Source organism: Python bivittatus, unplaced genomic scaffold (assembly GCF_059951505.1).
Source record: "Python bivittatus isolate LINGU-HERP-01145 unplaced genomic scaffold, Pbiv_v1 ctg000680_np1212, whole genome shotgun sequence".
Classification (NCBI taxonomy): domain Eukaryota; kingdom Metazoa; phylum Chordata; class Lepidosauria; order Squamata; family Pythonidae; genus Python; species Python bivittatus.
The window spans coordinates 4,968,034-4,986,606 of NW_028277095.1; the positions used below are offsets into that span (position 1 = coordinate 4,968,034).

Below are 18,573 nucleotides of genomic sequence, written 5' to 3' on the forward strand. Positions count from 1 at the left end.
AGAGTGCGAAAGCTGGCTTAAAACTCAACATTAAAAAAACTAAGATCATGGCATCTGGACCCATCAATTCCTAGCAAATAGAAGGGGTAGAAATGGAAGCGGTAACAGACGTCATTTATTTGGGCTCCAAGATCACTGCAGACGGAGACTGCAGCCATGAAATTAAAAGACGCTTGCTCCTTGGGGGGAAAGTTATGGCAAACCTAGACAGCATATTAAAAAGCAGAGACCTCACCTTGCCGACAAAGATCCGCATAATCAAAGCTATGATTTTTCCAGTAGTAATGTATGGCTGTGAGAGCTGGACCATAAAGAAGGCTGAGCGCCGAAGGATTGATGCCTTTGAACTGTGGTGCTGGAGAAGACTCTTGAGAGTCCCCTGGACTGTTAGGAGGTCAAACCAATCAATCTTAAAGGAAATCAACCCTGATTGCTCATTGGAAGGATTGATAATGAAGCTCAAGCTCAGATACTTTGGTCACCTCATGCAAAGAGAGATCTCTTTGGAAAAGACCCTGATGCTGGGAAAGATTGAAGGCAAAAGGAGAAGAGGACGGCAGAGGATGAGATGATTAGATAGCATCACTGAAGCAATGAGCATGAAACTGAGCAAACTCAGGGAGGCAGTGAAGGACAGGAAGGCCTGGCGCAATATGGTTCATGGGGTCATGAAGAGTCGGACACAACCTAACAACTGAACAACAACAGACTGCCCTCTTGGTTGTTTTGACACACACACACACACACACACACACACCGCAGATATCCGCAGTTGGACATGTGGCCTGCAGAAAAGAAGAGTGCAGAGACATGAGAGCTATTTTCCAGTATATGAAGATGGGGTAGAATTGTTCAGAGCTGTTCCAGAAGACAAGACCACAAATGCAGAATTTACACTCCAAAGAAGCAGATTTTGGTTGGCCACTAGAAATAAAATCCTAACAATAAGAGTGGTATAACAGTGAAACAGGCTGCCTCGGCGGCTCTGGTGGATGGTCTTTTGATGGAGGTGTTTCAATAGAGGCCAGGGGCAACCGCAAAGGGTTCAAAAAAGTCAAGGTGACCTCCACAACCACATCACTCAAATGCCATCTCTTTTTACATGCAACAGACATAAAAAAGGGACAGGGAACCAAATCCATATTCTAGATTTGCTTCTTAATAATGGTTTTGATATGCTCAATTAATATCAGGCCTGATTTGCAGTACGAATTTAACATTACTTCAAAAATTTGTATTCACTTTTATACAGCTTAAAAATCTCTTTTCTTTTGGCTCTTTAATTCCTCCTGCTCTTTGTCTTGTTTTGTGCTTTCAGATAACTATTACATTTAAATTTTTAAAAATTCAATGTAAAATAAAAAGGAATTCAGAGAGAAGAAACGGGGGGCAGGAGTCAGTTGTGCGGTTGTCTAATGGTCTGTGGGAATGATCTTGGGAGAGAGGAGGAAGAGCCACAGCCTAGACCATGGTCTGATAAATGAAATTTGAGTCCAAAGGAGGGGAGGGATTGAAGAAGGTGTCTCAGAAGGGACTCTCCCTAGTTTTTGGGAAAGTAAAAATAAGGGAGGGGAGAGGTGCTGTCAGACTTGCAAGATTCTGTTACTGTAATAACAATAAAGGTACTGTTAATACTCATGGTTGGTGCTTCTTGTCTGCCTCAAAGGGCAGGCAGATTGCATACACCATCTTGACTTTTTTGATCTGGGAGACTTAACAGGCTTGCAAGATTCTGTTAATGTAGCTTTACAATAAAGTAGAATTAGCTCATCTGGTCATGTCTCCTGTCTGGTCTACCAGGGAAAGCTGATATCAATCTTGCAAGTCTGAAATTACAAATCTCCCGCTGCCTCCTTTACAATCTGAGAAACTAGGGAGGGTCCCTTCTGAGCCTCTTTCTCCGCCCATTATGCAGCTGCGGGCTATGCTTTCTCTTACCCGACCGTTCCCTAGGCAGCATCTCTTCACCCCATCTCCCAAGGTCTTTCCCACAAACCATTACACAGCCCTTACATTCCATGATAACCAAGTAAAAAAGTTAACCTCTTGTATAAAATAGCTCAAATGCCTGCCTCAGTAACAGGACTGGATTGTCCATCATCCTGGGCAGTTACTTGTTATTTTTAGTTCTTATTTTAACAAGATCCTTCATTTGCTTTTTCTCTCTGATTTTCCCCCTTTTTCTTCCAAACCTTCACTGTGCCACAGTCACATTGCTCTCCATCTTCTACCACTCGGTTGCCACAGAGGGGGGCTCGGTAGGAGATATCAATCTGTGGTTTGTTCAGAAGACATTGAGACAATGCAGAGTTGAGGAAATTCTGGAAATCTTTGATGCTGCAGCTGCTGAAGGTCTTGATGCCACTGGACTGTCTGCAAGGGCAAAACACAGCTCTGAATAGACTTGGGTGGCACTGAAAGGAAAACCAGTACATCATGACCACTGGACTAGCTGACGTTTAGCACTCAGTGGGTTTGAAACAGGAGACACAACCCACGGCTACATAGACAAGACTCAGGCTGATATATCTTCTCATCTTCTATGACAGCCCAGGGAAATGGGAGGGTTTTCTAAGCAAACTATGCTTATTCATTGGCCAGCTTCTGATATCATGACAAACCATGTGGTAGTGGCGACAGTGAGGTGGAAAGAAGATAAATGCTGAGAAAGAGAAGGAAGCATGTGGAGGAGAGAGAGAAAGAGAAGAGATGGCTGAATGTAGGAAATGGCTGCTTAAACACCACACTGTTGGGTTCTCCTTGTGGTTCATCCCACACTCCCTCCCTGTTCATAGCTTTTTATGCACCCTGGCATAAAAAAACTGTTCCCCATCCCTCATTTTGCCAGGCCAGGGACTCTTTCTCATGGCCACATTAATATGCATTCTTCTGGTCCTTGAGTCAGCAGAAAAATGTGTTGATCTGCCTCAGGAACATGTGTACAATTTGCCTCAAAAGTGTGTAATTTGTGTTGATCTGCCTCAGGAACACATGGTCCTGTCCACATGGTCCTGTCCACTCGTTTCCTTCAGGACAATTTAAGGGCAGTGATTGGTGGATTCCCCTAATTTATGTCCCCTTTCACCTACCATCTCCAGCTTACAAGAAAGCCCACAATTAATTGTTCTCCTTAAAGTGTGTGGGACAAGCTTGGGTAATTTGTTTGAATGATGGGTGGCCATGATGGCAGTGCTCACGACCAGTAACCTGTCACTCTAGCTATTTCTAAGCACAGTTCTACTCATCTTCTGGACCCGTGTCCCAAAAGTACTCCAGATGACAGCTTGACTGGGTGGAGGAGGGTTGCAGGATGAAAAAGGAAAGTGTTCATATAGCACATTCAGAGACCTCCCTTCCACTTCATCATGGACCCATCCATCATATAGAACACTCATTTGGGACAAAGCCAGTGAAATATCTCTTTCCCAATTTAAACTGACCAGCATACTTACTAGATTTTGAAAAACATGTGAATGCATGATTCAGAACAGATATTGCTGTGTTTCAGAAGACCAGTAATCTGTGTAACATTTGAATGGTATTCTGCAAATTGTGGGTCAGGCCTTGCACAAACTAGATGTCTGGTCTCCCCTGCTGCCTAAGCCAAAATAGCTATGGAAGGCAGTGACAGTGACCAGAGAGGTGTGCCCACAGGAGCCTCAACCAGTCAACTGGCAGACTACACACAGAGAAATTTAGCATACTCTATAACTCCATCTGTGATACAGCTCCTCTCCTTTATGACCAACTGCCAAATATTTGGTGTTGGGACAGCTCCAAGTTAGGGGTAGAAGGCTGGGTGTCTTCAACAATCCCCAAAGGCTAGTTTTAGCACCATCTGCTCAAGGATAAATGGAAACTGTTCACTTCCATAGGAGAGTCACCAACATCAACTTAATTGGATTGGTGCTACTTAGGATTTCAAAAGTCCACCACCACACCACTTGATCCTTGACCCCAGGTTGATGGTAAAACAACAAATGTTATATAGGCTTACCCTGCTTTGGTATTCATCAAGCAGATTGTCCCCGAACAGTGGCATTTTCTGTAGTCATCAAAATACAGTCCCACACTAAACCCCAGCAACTGTGCCACTATAACTGAGAAGGTTTCCAGTGTCATCCCATTGTGAAACTAAGAAAAAGCAGAAATCCATTAAAAGCAGTAATAGCGAACTACGAAACGCTCACATTCTAGTTCTGATGAGTCTTTAAGGATCTTGGAAACATCTTGGAACTTATAACCTGAAAAGCTTTGTTCAGAAGTTTATCTGCCCACGGGACAGACATAGACCCTGTTTTAACCATTGTATTTTCAAGAAGTTTCTAAGTATTTCAAGCTTCGTTCTTGCTGCTGCTGCTGCTGCTGCTGCTGCTGCTGTTGTTGTGATAAAGAGAAAAAGAATCTGAAAAGTACATATATATTTCACAATAGAATAGAATAGTCCTTTATTTTGGTCATTGGCCAGCCAAATTTACATTCAGTGCTAAAATTAAAGTCACTCCATTATGCCAGTAATTTAACATGCATACTATAAGAATGACTGGGGTTTAAGGTGCTAGCATAAATATAGAAATATGGTGCCAATACCACTAAGGATGGATGGATGGATGGATGGATGGATGGATGGATGGATGGGGAGAGAGAGAGAGAGAGAGAGAGAGAGAGAGATCTTCAAAATCAGTGATAAATTTGTTGTTGTTCAGTCGTTAAGTCGTGTCCGACTCTTCATGACCCCATGAACCACATCGTGCCAGGCCTTCCTGTCCTTCACTGCCTCCCTCAGTTTCATGCTCATTGCTTCGGTGATGCTATCTAACCATCTCATCCTCTGCCGTCCTCTTCTCCTTTTGCCTTCAATCTTTCCCAGCATCAGGGTCTTTTCCAAAGAGTCCTCTCTTCGCATTAGGTGACCAAAGTATCTGAGCTTGAGCTTCATTATCAATCCTTCCAATGAGCAATCAGAGTTGATCTCCTTTAAGATTGACTGGTTTGACCTCCTAGCAGTCCAGGGGACTCTTAAGAGTCTTCTCCAGCACCACAGTTTAAAGGCATCAATCCTTCGGCGCTCAGCCTTCTTTATGGTCCAGCTCTCACAGCCATACATTACTACTGGAAAAACCATAGCTTTGATTATGCGGATCTTTGTCGGCAAGGTGAGGTCTCTGCTTTTTAATATGCTATCTAGGTTTGCCATAACTTTCCTCCCAAGGAGCAAGCGTCTTTTAATTTCATGGCTGTAGTCTCTGTCTGCGGTGATCTTGGAGCCCAAATAAATGAAGTCTATTATTGCTTCCATTTCTACCCCTTTTATTTGATAGGAATTGATGGGTCCAGATGCCATGATCTTACTTTTTTTAATGTTGAGTTTCAAGCCAGCTTTCGCACTCTCCTCTTTCACCCTCATCAAGAGGCTCTTTAGTTCTTCTTCACTTTCTGCCATTAGGGTGGTATCGTCTGCATATACGAGGTTGTTGATGTTTCTCCCTGCAATCTTAATTCCGGCTTGTGATTCTTCCAGCCTGGCATTTCTCATGATGTACTCTGCATATAAGTTAAATAAGCAGGGTGACAGTATACAGCCTTGTCGTACTCCTTTCCCTATTTTGAACCAATCGGTTGTTCTGTGACCGGTTCTAACTGTTGCAGTGATAAATACCACTATGTAAATCTATGTTAGAGGTATACTATTATATAATAGTACTATACATAATGCTAAAAATGACTAAATACAAATGTCTGGACAGTACATAAAAATAACTAAATTACTAAAATCTACAGGTATTACAAACTGAATATTAATGGTGTGACTGTAATACTGTGGTGCAGAAATTTAGGTAGGGCATGAAAGTGGTGACCGAGAATCTAAAGACAGTATCAATTTCAGCTACCAAACCCTATGGCCTAAAGTGACAAGATTAAAACTTCCGAACACAATATTATACTGCTTATTTAAAAAAAGAAAGAAAGAAATCCTATGAAAATATTTAACCATAGACAACAAATTCAAACATTGACAAAGAGCATACATCAACAATTCACTGCCATAAATCAATTCTAATAGATTTGTCTAAATAGTTTGGTGCAGTGGTTAAGGCATCAGGCTAGAAACCGGGAGACCCTGAATTCTAGTTCTTATGAATTTATGAACTGATCTGATGAAGTGGGTTTTGCGAACAGAACCAGGAAGTGATTAATAATAATAAGACAAACCAGCATGAGCATTTATACTAACTTACCATAGCAGTTCCACCAGAACTGGGTTTAGAACACATCTTTTTGGCAAATATTGACCCCACTGAACCAGCCTTGTTCCTATAACTGAAGGAAGAGAAGAAATTGCTTTGAATGACAAAAATAATAAATATAAAAATAATATAAAATATTTCAAATTTTATAAGTCAAAGGCATCATTATTGCCATTCTAACAATTACAGTGATTTCCCATATGCATCTGTTGTTTGAGTAGCGGTTCTTCCCTGGAATATCCATGGCATTTCCTCTTCTAATACTAAGTTATTCAAATGTGTCTATCTTTTTTATTCAAAGGCTCTGTCCAGTCTCTTCAGCTGCTCCAAATACCAGAAGAATGTTTTTCTTACATTCCTCATCCTCCGGTTCAAAACACAACGTCTTCCTCAAGGTCTTTAAAATATCCTCAATGAATAAAATATTTTCAGAAAATACTTTAAAATACAGAAATTGTATTTTCTGTAAAGATATTCTCAGAATTGAAGAATCCCATAGAAATGTTCTAAACAAAGAATTTTTTGTATATAACATTTCTATGGAATTCTTCAATTCTATCTTTACAGAAAATACAACTATCAGTTAATGAGGGAGGATTCAGTTTTCCGAATCTGGAGCTACATCCTTAAGCTTACCAATTGTCAAGTATTAAATACTGGAAGCCAACAAGTGGTGTTACTTTTCCGATTTGGGCAGTCGAAATATACATATAAAACACCTTTGGTTGGATGGACAGTTTTAGGATCTAAATATACTAAAACTCTAATATCTCTGGAAACAATTTTGTTAGTTGGAGAGCTATGGAACATAATGTCTAATAAAAAAGATTTGACCCTTTTTCCCATGCCAAATTGCCTTTATGGGGAAACCCAACTTTATAAATTAGGAAAAAGATGGTGATATGGAAAAATTCAATGGAAGCTGGGATATTGACTTTGGGCCAACAGATAGATTATGAAGATGAATTTTTAATGTACTCTGTGTTAAGAGATAAATGTCATCTATCAGATGTAACCCAATGGCAATATTTACAGTTACAACAAGCTCCTGGTTTCAATCCCTGACCTCCCACTTAAAACTGGGGGGCGAGTCCTGCTTGAAACCTGGAAGAATAATTCCCAATCAGTTTAGATAACTCTACTCCATCAGTACACAGATCTGACACAGTTGAACGCAACTTGCAGTGACGTTGAGCCATAGGGCACCAGCTTTTACACGGAAGCCATTCAGGCTGAATTCTTAGCATCTCCAGTTAAAAGGACCAAAGAGCAGGCAATGGAAAAGGCTCTTCTCTGCAACTTTCAGCAATCCTGACCAACAGGCCAGTGGGGAGACCAGTACAGAATGTCCTCAACTAGGTCTACCAACTATCTGATCCATATCAATTGGACTCACTTCTGACATTGCTGCAATAGGCTGATCACACTACAGGATGTTTCAGCTTGTTCCTCACCCCAGATATCTAGTGATACTTGCTTCCTTCACTTCATGCTCAACAATGTTCCTTACCCCACCAACCCACTTCCCTTCCTTGCAATCAACTGCTCCAACTCATCTGCTGAATTCAACTGCATTTCACTTGCTTGGGCAGACTACAGGACCATCCTGTAGGTTGTCTATATTGACACAATACCAAATAATCCATTCTTCAATAATTAGGGAGAACTGCTTCTTACACAAATAAGAAAGACACATCATGAGGTCGCAGAGCGAGGTGGTCCTTTTTCCAGTGCAGAAACTGCTCCAGCAGCTGCTCGGCTGTTCCTGTGGTAGGGATTTTATCTTTGTTTATCCATAATTCTAACGAGGACAAAATAATCTTCACGTTGAGTTTGTAAAACATCTGAAAATAGGAGCAAGAATAAATCAAGGAAAGACTCATGCTCAGATTCAGAACATATACCAATGACAGAATCAGCCATCATAAGCCTAAGGAGATGCATGATGTTCTAAGCATGGCTGGTGTAGATATTAACAGCACATAAATAGGCGCAACTTACAGTATTGATGAAGTTCATAAGCTGCATGATCTTTCCCGTGACAAGATCTTCACTGGAACCCATATAATCATACTGCAAAACAAAAACAAAAAAAACTTCCTCATTCATCAATAGTATCAACTTTACACATGTTTAGGAAGCCCACTGAAGACCGTTTACATGTACACTTGACAATGCAAAGTGTGCGTTTGAACGAATAAAAGTTTGCAAACATACTTACCAAGCTGAAACATCTCTTCCGTGTAAGGTACAGTCAGAAACAACCTTCCCCCAAACATTTCATTCCCTTTTTCATTCCGGCCAGCAGTAGCTGGAATGACTGAACGAATAATGCTAATGAAGAGATCCTAATTATGCACTGGGCCATGGATAAAAAGAACTCTGTCATGAGTTTCGCTGAGTATAAATTTGTGTAATCCGCCAGAACATTTCCAGCACGGACTGAGAATAACCTGGAGACAGTTAGTGACTGTCATTTCTCACAAAAAGTTGCATCGAGACAGATGTGTTTCAAAGGAATATTTCTTAAGGGTAGATGTGCTTCAAGGAATTAAAGGAAACCTGGGTAGAACACTTCATGACTAATCAGGAATATGAATTTTCCAGTTTTTTAGATTGATTGTAACAAGTGCTGTATCATTGACTGGGTGGGCTGAATTTAGACAGCACGTCACTATCTATACTCCCCTCAACTCTACCTGTGGAGGCATTTTAGACAATGATTCCCAGTGAACACAGCCAACAAAATATACATACCAAAGATTTGGCCACAATCACGTGCATTTCCACATATCTGAGGGTGGCAAAGTTAATCTGTTTTAATTCAAGGAAGAAACAAAGTTTAAGATGTTATTAGTGATGGATTTGGTGACTAATCATCCTCCTTTATTCACTCTGGGTTTCACCAGGTTTGGACCCACAATCTAGGGGAGGACAGGGTAACAAACGTCTGCCTAGGAAAGCAGAGAGAGCAGGCAAGTGAGTGAAAGGGCACAGAGAAGGTCAGGAGGTCAGTTCGGTATCTTTGCTGAAAAGCATTACAGAGAGCAGGGATGGGATCAAACCAGTGGTACCACCAAAAACCACCATCTTGATTGTTTTCACCATACCTGTGGTCGCCCCTGGAAGAAAAAAATATTGGAAAGGGCCACTGGGTCAGAGTGGACAAGGACTATGTTTGTGCATTCAATGGCTACACTGGGATGTTCACATCACACATTCAGAGACAGCCCAGGCAAATGAGAGCAGCCATTTTTATTTTTTGAGGGGAAAAAAACTTCCCGTAGCCTGATCAGGGTCAGCACCATCGTGGATAGAACTGGGGGGAAGGTCTACCTATTGCCCACTCCCTTCTGCCCTTCTTCTACCTCATGTGCCTAAGTGAAAAATACAGGGCATAAGTGAAAAATACAATTAGCAGCAAGATGGAGTTCCTAGAAGGGTTCCATTTTTTGTAGGGGCACTCTAGGATTTTGCCTCTGCTGGTAGTAGAAAGATAGAATTAACTCTCTGTTAATTCTGTTTTTCTGTTTCAGGATCTTAATGGACAGGAGAGGTTACTTTAAACCTAAAATTAACCCACTCTACTCCATTATAAAATGGGTTATGCAGGACATGTTAGTCCTGCCCATGACCCCACTGAGCAACTAATCATGATTTAAAAAAACAAAAAAAGCAGTAGCACTCACTGGTTCTGCTGGGTCTTTCTTTGAAGTTACTCCAGTACTCCATTTAATGGAATAATTCTGCTTTGAAATCTGAAAGTCTATATCATTGTAATCTGTCCGAAAAACAAGATGGCGGAACCCTGAGGCTGACTCGATTGGCTCAATTCCATAGCTGATGTCCTGAATCTGTATCAGCCCACTGGCAGGTAGAGGAAAATACATACATACATACATACATACAGCACAATTTCCAAGGTTATCGTTTTTTAAGCAAGGGAAATCCATTTGAAAAAGCGAGTCTCTAGGAAATGGTTAGATTTCTCTCCATTGGTGTATCATGATGTGCACCCAGGCATTATTCTGCTATGACCTGAACAGCCAGGTGGTAGCTTACTATAATGCGCTTGTCCACAGTTATTGGTACCATGGTTCGCTCAAGCCAATTTTCTGGGCTTTGCAAGCTGTAGTAAAGTGTAAACTAACCACAGAGGTTGGGTTTGCCCAATGTGATAAGCTAAAACGTGGTTAGCTAGCTTCTGCTCAGTGTCTTGGGCAAAGAGACTCATGTTCTCTTTTCCCAGAGGAGCTACCTTTAGAAGGCAAGACGCGGGGAGGGAAGAATATTAAGGAAAATGAGAAAATGTAGGAACTTGCCATTATTTTTCTCGCATTGAAGGAATGCAAAGAAAAAAAAAACCTATTTATGACCAGCCAGAACTACTAGTGGACCATTTTGACATAGATGGGGACCAAGGTCCCTTTAGGCAAAGAGGAAAAAAATATATTTGGAAGAGAAATGGAGGAGGCACCATTCTGAAGGTAGTTTTTTTTTTTTTAATTGTTTACATTTATGAGATCTAATGCTATGGCTAAATAAGTAGGGTGTTTGATGCTGTCACATCATTTGCAAAATGCACAGCTGACTGATTGCCCACTCGGTGTTATGATTTCTCCTTTTTTATACACGTAACCTGTTTCATACTCTTGAGTATTATGATGTACAGGTCTTTGACCACACACTAAAGATGCTTGACTTGCATTTGGCGCAGCCATGGTTTTGTCCTTGACTGAATTTCTGGAGAGGACCAAATGCGATAACAGTTGGACTGAGGGACAAAAGGGGTCCGCTTGAGAGGAGTTAGAAAACCTCACCTGAGCCCAGAGCAGGAGCTGAGCATCACAACTGAATCTGCATAACCATCTACGTAGCCTTGATAATAGCAATCCCGCTAGAAAGAATAAACAAGAATGGTTTATGCTGTAACAAGAGGCGTCTAAGTACTATAGTAGAGGAGGAGGAGAAGAAGGAGAAAGAGATGGATCTCTCCGATCCACACCTGTTGCACGAGGAAATCCAACATAGGTCCTCTCATTCTCACTGTCCAAGTGCATTACTTCTTGGAAGCAGGTCCCCCCTTGGGAAGCAGAAGACCGTTGCTCTAAGACACCATTTATACCCCTACTAAAATTGGGGTGATAAAGAACCAAACTGGATCACACCAATAATCCCATCATCATTTTGTATTCTAGGAGAAAATTCATGCCCACCTGTTTTGAACCTAAAAGCCTCTCAGTCTTGGAAAGGGTACAACTGGCACACTAGATGGAGTTGTACAAAGGCCTTCTTGCCATAGCTGAATGAGCAGGAGCTGTGAGTCCAGGATGACCCCCAGATTGCGCACCTTAACCTAGATATACGTACCTAGGTTCAGATTCCAAATGGGTCTCTGCTCTTCAGATACTAACAGCCACTATTCAGGTAGACTATTTCCATCCGATTTTCCAACTTAGCTCAAGATCATAAGTGAACAGAGTTCTCCCACTGCCAAAACATTTGTCTGAAATGAGCTCCCCACAGAATTCGTGCAGCTTTTCATGGTACCTTTGGTCCCCCTTTTCACTTTATGATTAAGAAAAAAAAGTGGTAGATTTCCATTGTGGGATGGGCCACCTTTACTCTGGCTGCATTTTGGAGGATCCCCCCTCCCCATTTTCTGAGCACATCGGTGATTTCTTATGCCTCACCTTACAGCTGCAACGTTTGCAAGATTATTTACCACATTAAAGCCTTTCAGGAGTCTGTGGGTGAGTTTTTGTAGGTACAGGTTTATTGTTTAGCTTGTTTTATTGTTCTGTTGTTCGTTGGAGGGGTTATTTTTCTTACTTTTTGTTTTATACTTTATTAATATAAGAACTTATAAACGTTATTTCCTTTTTGTTTTTTTGTACATTGTAACAATAAAAACAGACTAATACATACCTGATCAGCCAATTGATTAAAACTCAAATCGCTGAGGGACTATTTTTCTGAATCAGTGGTTAGCTTTAGTGGAATCGAACAATAATCAGATAAAAGGACTTACCTGGAGGGAAGGGGCAAAAGAAACTGGAGTACCATCTCTGTTGTATGTATAAACTCTAAAATAATTGGATAAAAAGGCTCTACAAATAAAAACACACACACACATGCAGGGCAAAGAAGGGAGGGAAGGGAGAGAGAGTACAGATTACATAAGAAAATTATAAGCATGTCAAATAAATGAACTCTTAGTCCATCATGCAGGAAATTTGAGATTCTACAGGTTCAAAGATCCCACTTTAATAATCTCACTAATAAAGGAGGGCTTCATAGTTCCTATCTGAGTTCTCAAAGTTCTGTCCTTTACCCCCTCATTCTTGGCATTAAAACTCATTCAAGAAAGTTTGTGTGAATCTTGCTTCTGAGACCGTGCTCTCCAGTGAAGGGGCTTGACCGATATTTTATCAGAACCATGAAGATTTGGCTCAGTGTACCCTGGAACCGTAGGGTGATTTGAAGGCTGAAGTAAATCTATTGACCAGGGATGGGCAGCTTGGATCCGCGTGAGGCATTTTGCAACACGTCAAGAGTGGTATTCCAAAAGTAGGGGGGATCAAAACTCCCAGCAGTCCTCACTTTGAGGGAGTTGGGGGTTTTAAAGGCTGGAACAGGCTCCTTCAGCTTCCTTGGCCCAGCTAGAGAACAGCATCTAACTAACCTAGCTGATCCTGAGAAAGCACACAGAGTAGAGTCAGGTTAGTATTTGGATGGGAGTCAACCAGGAAATCCCAGGGCTCTACGTTAGACTGGAAATTTAAAAGCACCCAGAAGAATTCAATGGCACTTACGCACAGAGAGAGACACACTTATTTCGGCATAAACAAAGAGGGAGAGAGATGATCACTCCATCTTGTTTTATACAATGGAAGAGTCCCGGAAACACAATGTTCCCACATACACCTCCTTGGTGTCAACCAAGCTCAGTGCCCTATTGTCTTTCTTATATGTTAAATTTTAGAAAGGAGAATCGAGTTGCTGCAAACTAGCATGCCAGCCTCTGGCATCATCTGGATTTCTAAAGGAGGCCTCTGGGCTTCAAAAGATCCATCCGTTTTCTTAGAAAATAAACGTGGTGGATTCCTGCAACTCAACGCCTTGTTTGGAAGTTCACTCATCTGGCCACAAAAAGAAGAAAGAAAAGCAGAGGGAGGTGGCAGCTTCCGTGACTTAGATTGAAGAGGATTGAGAGATAACCTGAAACAGCCTTCCCCAATCTAGTACCCCCCAGATGTGCCGATCCTACGATTCCCAGAATCCTCTAGGCTACATATTTCTTCTTGGCCAAGTTCTCCTCCATCCTGGAGCAAGACTTCAAGCACCCAAGAGCAGGAGCATTTACTAGCTATTTCATCCTTATAAGCCAATGACATTTGCATTCATATTTTACCCTGTTCCTCTGTGGGTACCTTTTGAAATGAAAGGAAATTTTTTTTTCAACCAGGGCTAGGAAGATGTGCTTCTGAAAATAAATTCATTTCCTCTGTAGAACAGAATTGGAGACCATTTCCTTCTCCCTTGGATGGACAGGCCTTGAAATCTCTTGAACTATTTATACGGTTCCTTAAGCATTCAGGCAATTATATAAATTAACTGGAAAAGGGACAGTAGTTCCCAATTATTTCTCTTACTCACTGTTGCTTCAGGTAAATTGAATAGGATTTCCCTTCTATATTCATATCAAATGACATCCTCTCCTGAAACAGCCAAAGAGTTTGCCATATTATTGCCGTTGTTTTATTTCTATTGCAAAATCCAAGCTGCACAAATCATTCAGGTCCATAAAGAGCATACAACTGAAAACAATTTTTATCACTGCTGGAAGTGCATTTTAGCTGGATGCAGAACATCCCATGACAGGCTCTGCAAACAAAACCTTGCAGTCCAGTTCTCCCCAACCCACAGCCTTCTGCCTGGGGCTTGGAGCCACAGCTTAGGGGCTAGGATCCCAACACCCCATAGTCATCAAGTTGGGAATATTTACACCAAAGGAGATTTCTCCCCAATTCAATGATCTGCAAATATGCCAGACTGCACAGCCCATCATCGCAGCCATCACACATCTTCAGACTCCCAATCTCTAAGAGAAGTGCTCTCATTCCACACCACCTGAAACAGGAGCTCTAGAGTTCTGCTTAAGCTACTTAGAGTCAAGAATCCCCTTTTTCTGGGAACCATGGTGCTTGTCTTGCATCGTGCTATAGCAACAGCCTGACTTGTTCTTTTTCTTCCAAAAACAGGCATCTTTTAAAATGGGAAGAACTCATGCCACCACCCTGCCTCCACTCCACACAATAAGATCTTAGGGCAGCTGGGATCCAGTTCAGCCCTGATTTATTTATCTCCATTCATACCTTCCCCCAATATCCCAACCAGGTTAGCAGGAATGAGACAGAGCTGACTTAGTAACTTGCCCTCTCTTGACTCCCTCCCTTGAAGGGTCCATTTGGTCTATTCTTGATTTCCTCTTCAGGAAACCACAGATGTATTTTTGTCCCAATTTCCCTTGGACAAGCATGCAGAACAGGCTCTGTTGGTGTCCTTGTTCCCTTCTTAGACTATTTCAGATCTGAGGTTAGGCTGATGCTGATATGACATGTTTTATGCTGCTGTTTTACTTCTCTCTGTTTCAGTTCTTGGTTTTTTTAAAGAAACATTACACTGTGGATCCTTTTGTCCATTCTGATCTATTCTATTCACTGTTTACTTGGGGGAGATTTTTTTGGTTTTAAAAAACAGAGCATAGCATTCTGACATTTTTAAAAAATGTATTGCCATACATGGAAGCTTTACTGGTTTAGAAAGAATTAGGAAAGTTTGCAGGAGAATGGGTCTTCAACCCCTTGAATAGGCTGAACATGTTTCCAGACAGTATATCTCCCAACTCCAAGGAGAAAGGACGGTATAATTACCAGTATTTGTCCAGGCCAGGCTTGAGAGTCTTAGAAAGCCAACTTGCAATTGGCCATCAACAGATGACAAACACCATCAGCACCTTGGAGAGTTCACTATAGTTGCTTTGGAAGTTGTCCAAAACATGCGTAACATTTGGTCTTCTCACTACCAATGGATATCCTGTCTCCATTGCAGTCCTGATTTGTAAGTGTGCCAGTTACTATTGCCAAGGTGATGGGTTGCCATTCCCACCACCACCACCACTACCCTTTGCTCATTTTGGCATTTCTCCGCATTTTGACCAACTAGTGGGTTGAGGTATTATAGCCGGAATGCAGAGGCCCTGACTTCAGAATCCTACCTGGTCTTATCTAGGCTGGTTTGTCCACCCTTCCTCCCACATCTTATGGGGACATTAAATGATATGTGTTAAAATAATGTGAAGAAGAGGGCTGTGCAAATCTTTAAAAGGGGTGCTTGAATTTCCTTCACAAAACAGCATGCTTCCCTAACTTCTTCAGGTAAAGTAGCTCTATGACTTTGCAGGGCTCTGCTCTACAGTCCCTCTCCCCCTTTTCTTACAGAGTTTGTGCTGCAAGAGAAGGTTGAGAGATTTCTTCAACAAATGGTCCAGGAGAAGGCTCCCAGCACTGGCCGAAAGTGGTTTGCCGTGGTGCAAAGGGCTTCCTCCTGGAGAACTGTGTTGCCTCTTCACTTCACCAGAAAGAATCACTTTGCCTCCACAGCATGAATCACTTTGCTAAAGCAAATCTAACTGGCTTTGCACAAATCTAGAAATAAAGAAAAACACAGGAACATACCAGTCAAAAATAGTGCAAGGAAAGAGGGAGGAAGGCCCTATCATGATTGCACAACTACCTTAGAGAAACTCACTATCAAGTGGAGAAATACAAGGACACCAGTAATTAAGCAACAAAAACCCTTTTCATCATCCCTCATTATTTTCTAATAGTTGCTACTAGCATCACATGACATTCTCCTCTCCAAAGGCTCTGCAGAAAAGCATGGTCTTTACTACTTTCCTCAACGTCAGTAAAGAAAGGGCCATCCCCATTTGGGGGAGCAAGGTCTTTCAGAGTGAGGGGGTGTGATTGAGAAAGCCCATCTCCCCCTACCCCACCTCACCCCAAACTTCTAAGGGTGGGAACATAACCCAAGTCTTCTCTGCCTATATATATTGGGCAGACAGATTCTATCCAGAGAGATTCTACCTTGGAGTTGCAAGGACACGAGCCATAAGAAGCTTCATAGGCAACAACCAGCACTTTGAATCAGACCAGAAGCCAAGCAGCCAGTGCTGAACTCCTGCAATATTGACCCTGGGTGCTGTATCGGCTTCCACCAGTCAATAAGCAGGGTACTGTATTCCCTCTGAACTATTCAAACGTCCTATTGACTGGTGAGCTCCTTTACTCACAGGTTTATTTACTCATATAAATCATTCTTGCCAAATTTCAGCTGGCTGGGAGTTCTCTATTGTGGTTCCCATTTACAAAACAGGTAATCAGGCTGATCCTTCAAATTACAGACCAACCAATCTAACTGATGTTGTAGCAAAATTCCAATAGAAGAGAATGTGCGTAGCAAAATTATATGCAAAATATCTTTTATACAAGAGTGAGGACTGGGTAATTGAAAAGGGCTTGTTAGCAACCTGGATTTAGACCTGGTCACTGTACTATTGATAATTGTTTCATGTTATGTCGCAGGAGCACATGGTTCCCTAACAAGGGAAATTAACATCAGTAAAGGCGTCAGACAAGGGTTTCTACTGGCTCCTATTCTGTTCAATCAGTGATATCCCAAAGGTCTTTTAATCAACTAACATGCATCTGCCTCAACTTAAAAATAAACATGTAAATATCCTGCTTTATGCAGATGACATGGTATTGATGTCATATACCCAGGTTGAGAGGAGAAGATTGCTGCACAGGTTCAGTTCATACTTTGTACTCAACTATCCGAACATTAATAAGTCCGAGGCCAAGATAGTTGTTTTTGGGAGAAGACAGACTAGGTATAACTGGAGCCTGGATGGGCAACATATAGATCAGGTTAAATCCTATCTATACTTAGGAACTGATTTCACAGAAACAGGTTCCTGCTCCCGCATTTCAAGAAGAGTTTTGAAAGGGCTACAGCCAGGGCCAATGCCATAAGGCAGCTTACCAACCATAGTTAGTTCCCTAATTCCAATCATCAATGTATACAACACCAAAATAGTTCCAATGATTACATACAGTGCAGAACTATGGGGATATATAAATACTCCTTTATCGGAACAGATACAGTCCACTTTTCTGAAATGCATCTTGGGGTGGACAAATCCATGTCAACTCCAGCACTACGGGGAGAGCTGGGTATATCCCCTATACAAAGTCACCTAGCAATTAAAGTATTCAACCATTGACTGAAGACCTTATTCATGGATCCATACAGATTACCCAAGTTGTGTGTTCAAAGAGCAGACACTTCATAAGTCTCCTCGCACTCAGGCTGCCCAACTTACAACTTACACATCTCACAATATAGATTTCTGTCCAATTCCCTGTCCAATCAGATCTGAAGGCCAAGAAGAGTTTCAAACAAAGGGTTTTGGATGTTGCAGCCCAAGATGACATCACATCCCTTGAACATGTCAAGTCCTTGAAGTGGCTGGCTCAACACAAATCAGCCTCCCAGATGGAAAAGTATTCAACATCTTATATGCCTGAGCATCTTAAAAGAGCTTTTTCTAGAGTATGTTTTGAGCAACTAGATTCCAGGGTAAGATATGGGAGGTTTCATGGAATTTCATTCAAAGACTGTGTATCTGTGGTGCACTCGTGGTTGAAGACACCACACATGTCCTGTTTGATTGTAAACTACATTCTGTGGAAAGGACCATATACTTAGATCCTTACTTAAAAACTAAAATATATTGGAACACCCAGCAGACACTGTCTTACTTCTTGCAGGGCCTATCACTAGCAAGACTGCAATTTTTATATCAAAGACCATTTTGAAGAGGATGGACTACCTAGAACAGACTGGGGTTCTTTGCAGGGGTGACGATTTGTTATGAATAGGTCCTACTGTTTTCTCTGTATTGTTTTTATAGCTTTTTGATATGGTCAGAGGATTAATCAATCAAATTTATTGTCATGATTGTTATTGGGTACTATGTTCTGAACCCCCTACAGCTTCAAGTCATCTTCAAGGAGAGTCCCACATAAGCCAATGCATTAGTCAATTACAATTAAACTTTTTATAAAAGCAGTTGTGAGAGGATGGCCTAGATTAAAAGGTGAGTTACCAATCCTGACAACAAGGAAAAATCCAAAAAATACCTTATTTCCAGTGGCGTGAGATGGGTTCCTCTGAGGAACAATCACTTGCAGAAATG

The 18,573-nt window shown here is 41.5% G+C and overlaps 1 protein-coding gene across 1 annotated transcript in view; it reads right to left on the reverse strand.

Annotated features, from left to right (window-relative positions):
• The window catches only part of LOC103053611 (disintegrin and metalloproteinase domain-containing protein 2-like), a 30,859-nt gene extending 19,582 nt beyond the window's left edge, over nucleotides 1-11,277 (reverse strand). The window contains exons 1-9 of the mRNA XM_088151901.1: nucleotides 11,254-11,277; nucleotides 11,069-11,145; nucleotides 9,938-10,115; nucleotides 9,006-9,062; nucleotides 8,250-8,321; nucleotides 7,926-8,092; nucleotides 6,240-6,321; nucleotides 3,998-4,134; nucleotides 2,193-2,373 (exon numbers count right to left, since the gene is read on the reverse strand). Coding sequence (XP_088008027.1) covers nucleotides 2,193-2,373; nucleotides 3,998-4,134; nucleotides 6,240-6,321; nucleotides 7,926-8,092; nucleotides 8,250-8,321; nucleotides 9,006-9,062; nucleotides 9,938-10,115; nucleotides 11,069-11,145; nucleotides 11,254-11,277 — 975 coding nt within the window. The remainder of the gene's footprint in view (nucleotides 1-2,192; nucleotides 2,374-3,997; nucleotides 4,135-6,239; nucleotides 6,322-7,925; nucleotides 8,093-8,249; nucleotides 8,322-9,005; nucleotides 9,063-9,937; nucleotides 10,116-11,068; nucleotides 11,146-11,253) is intronic.
• Nucleotides 11,278-18,573: the final 7,296 nt, after the last annotated feature.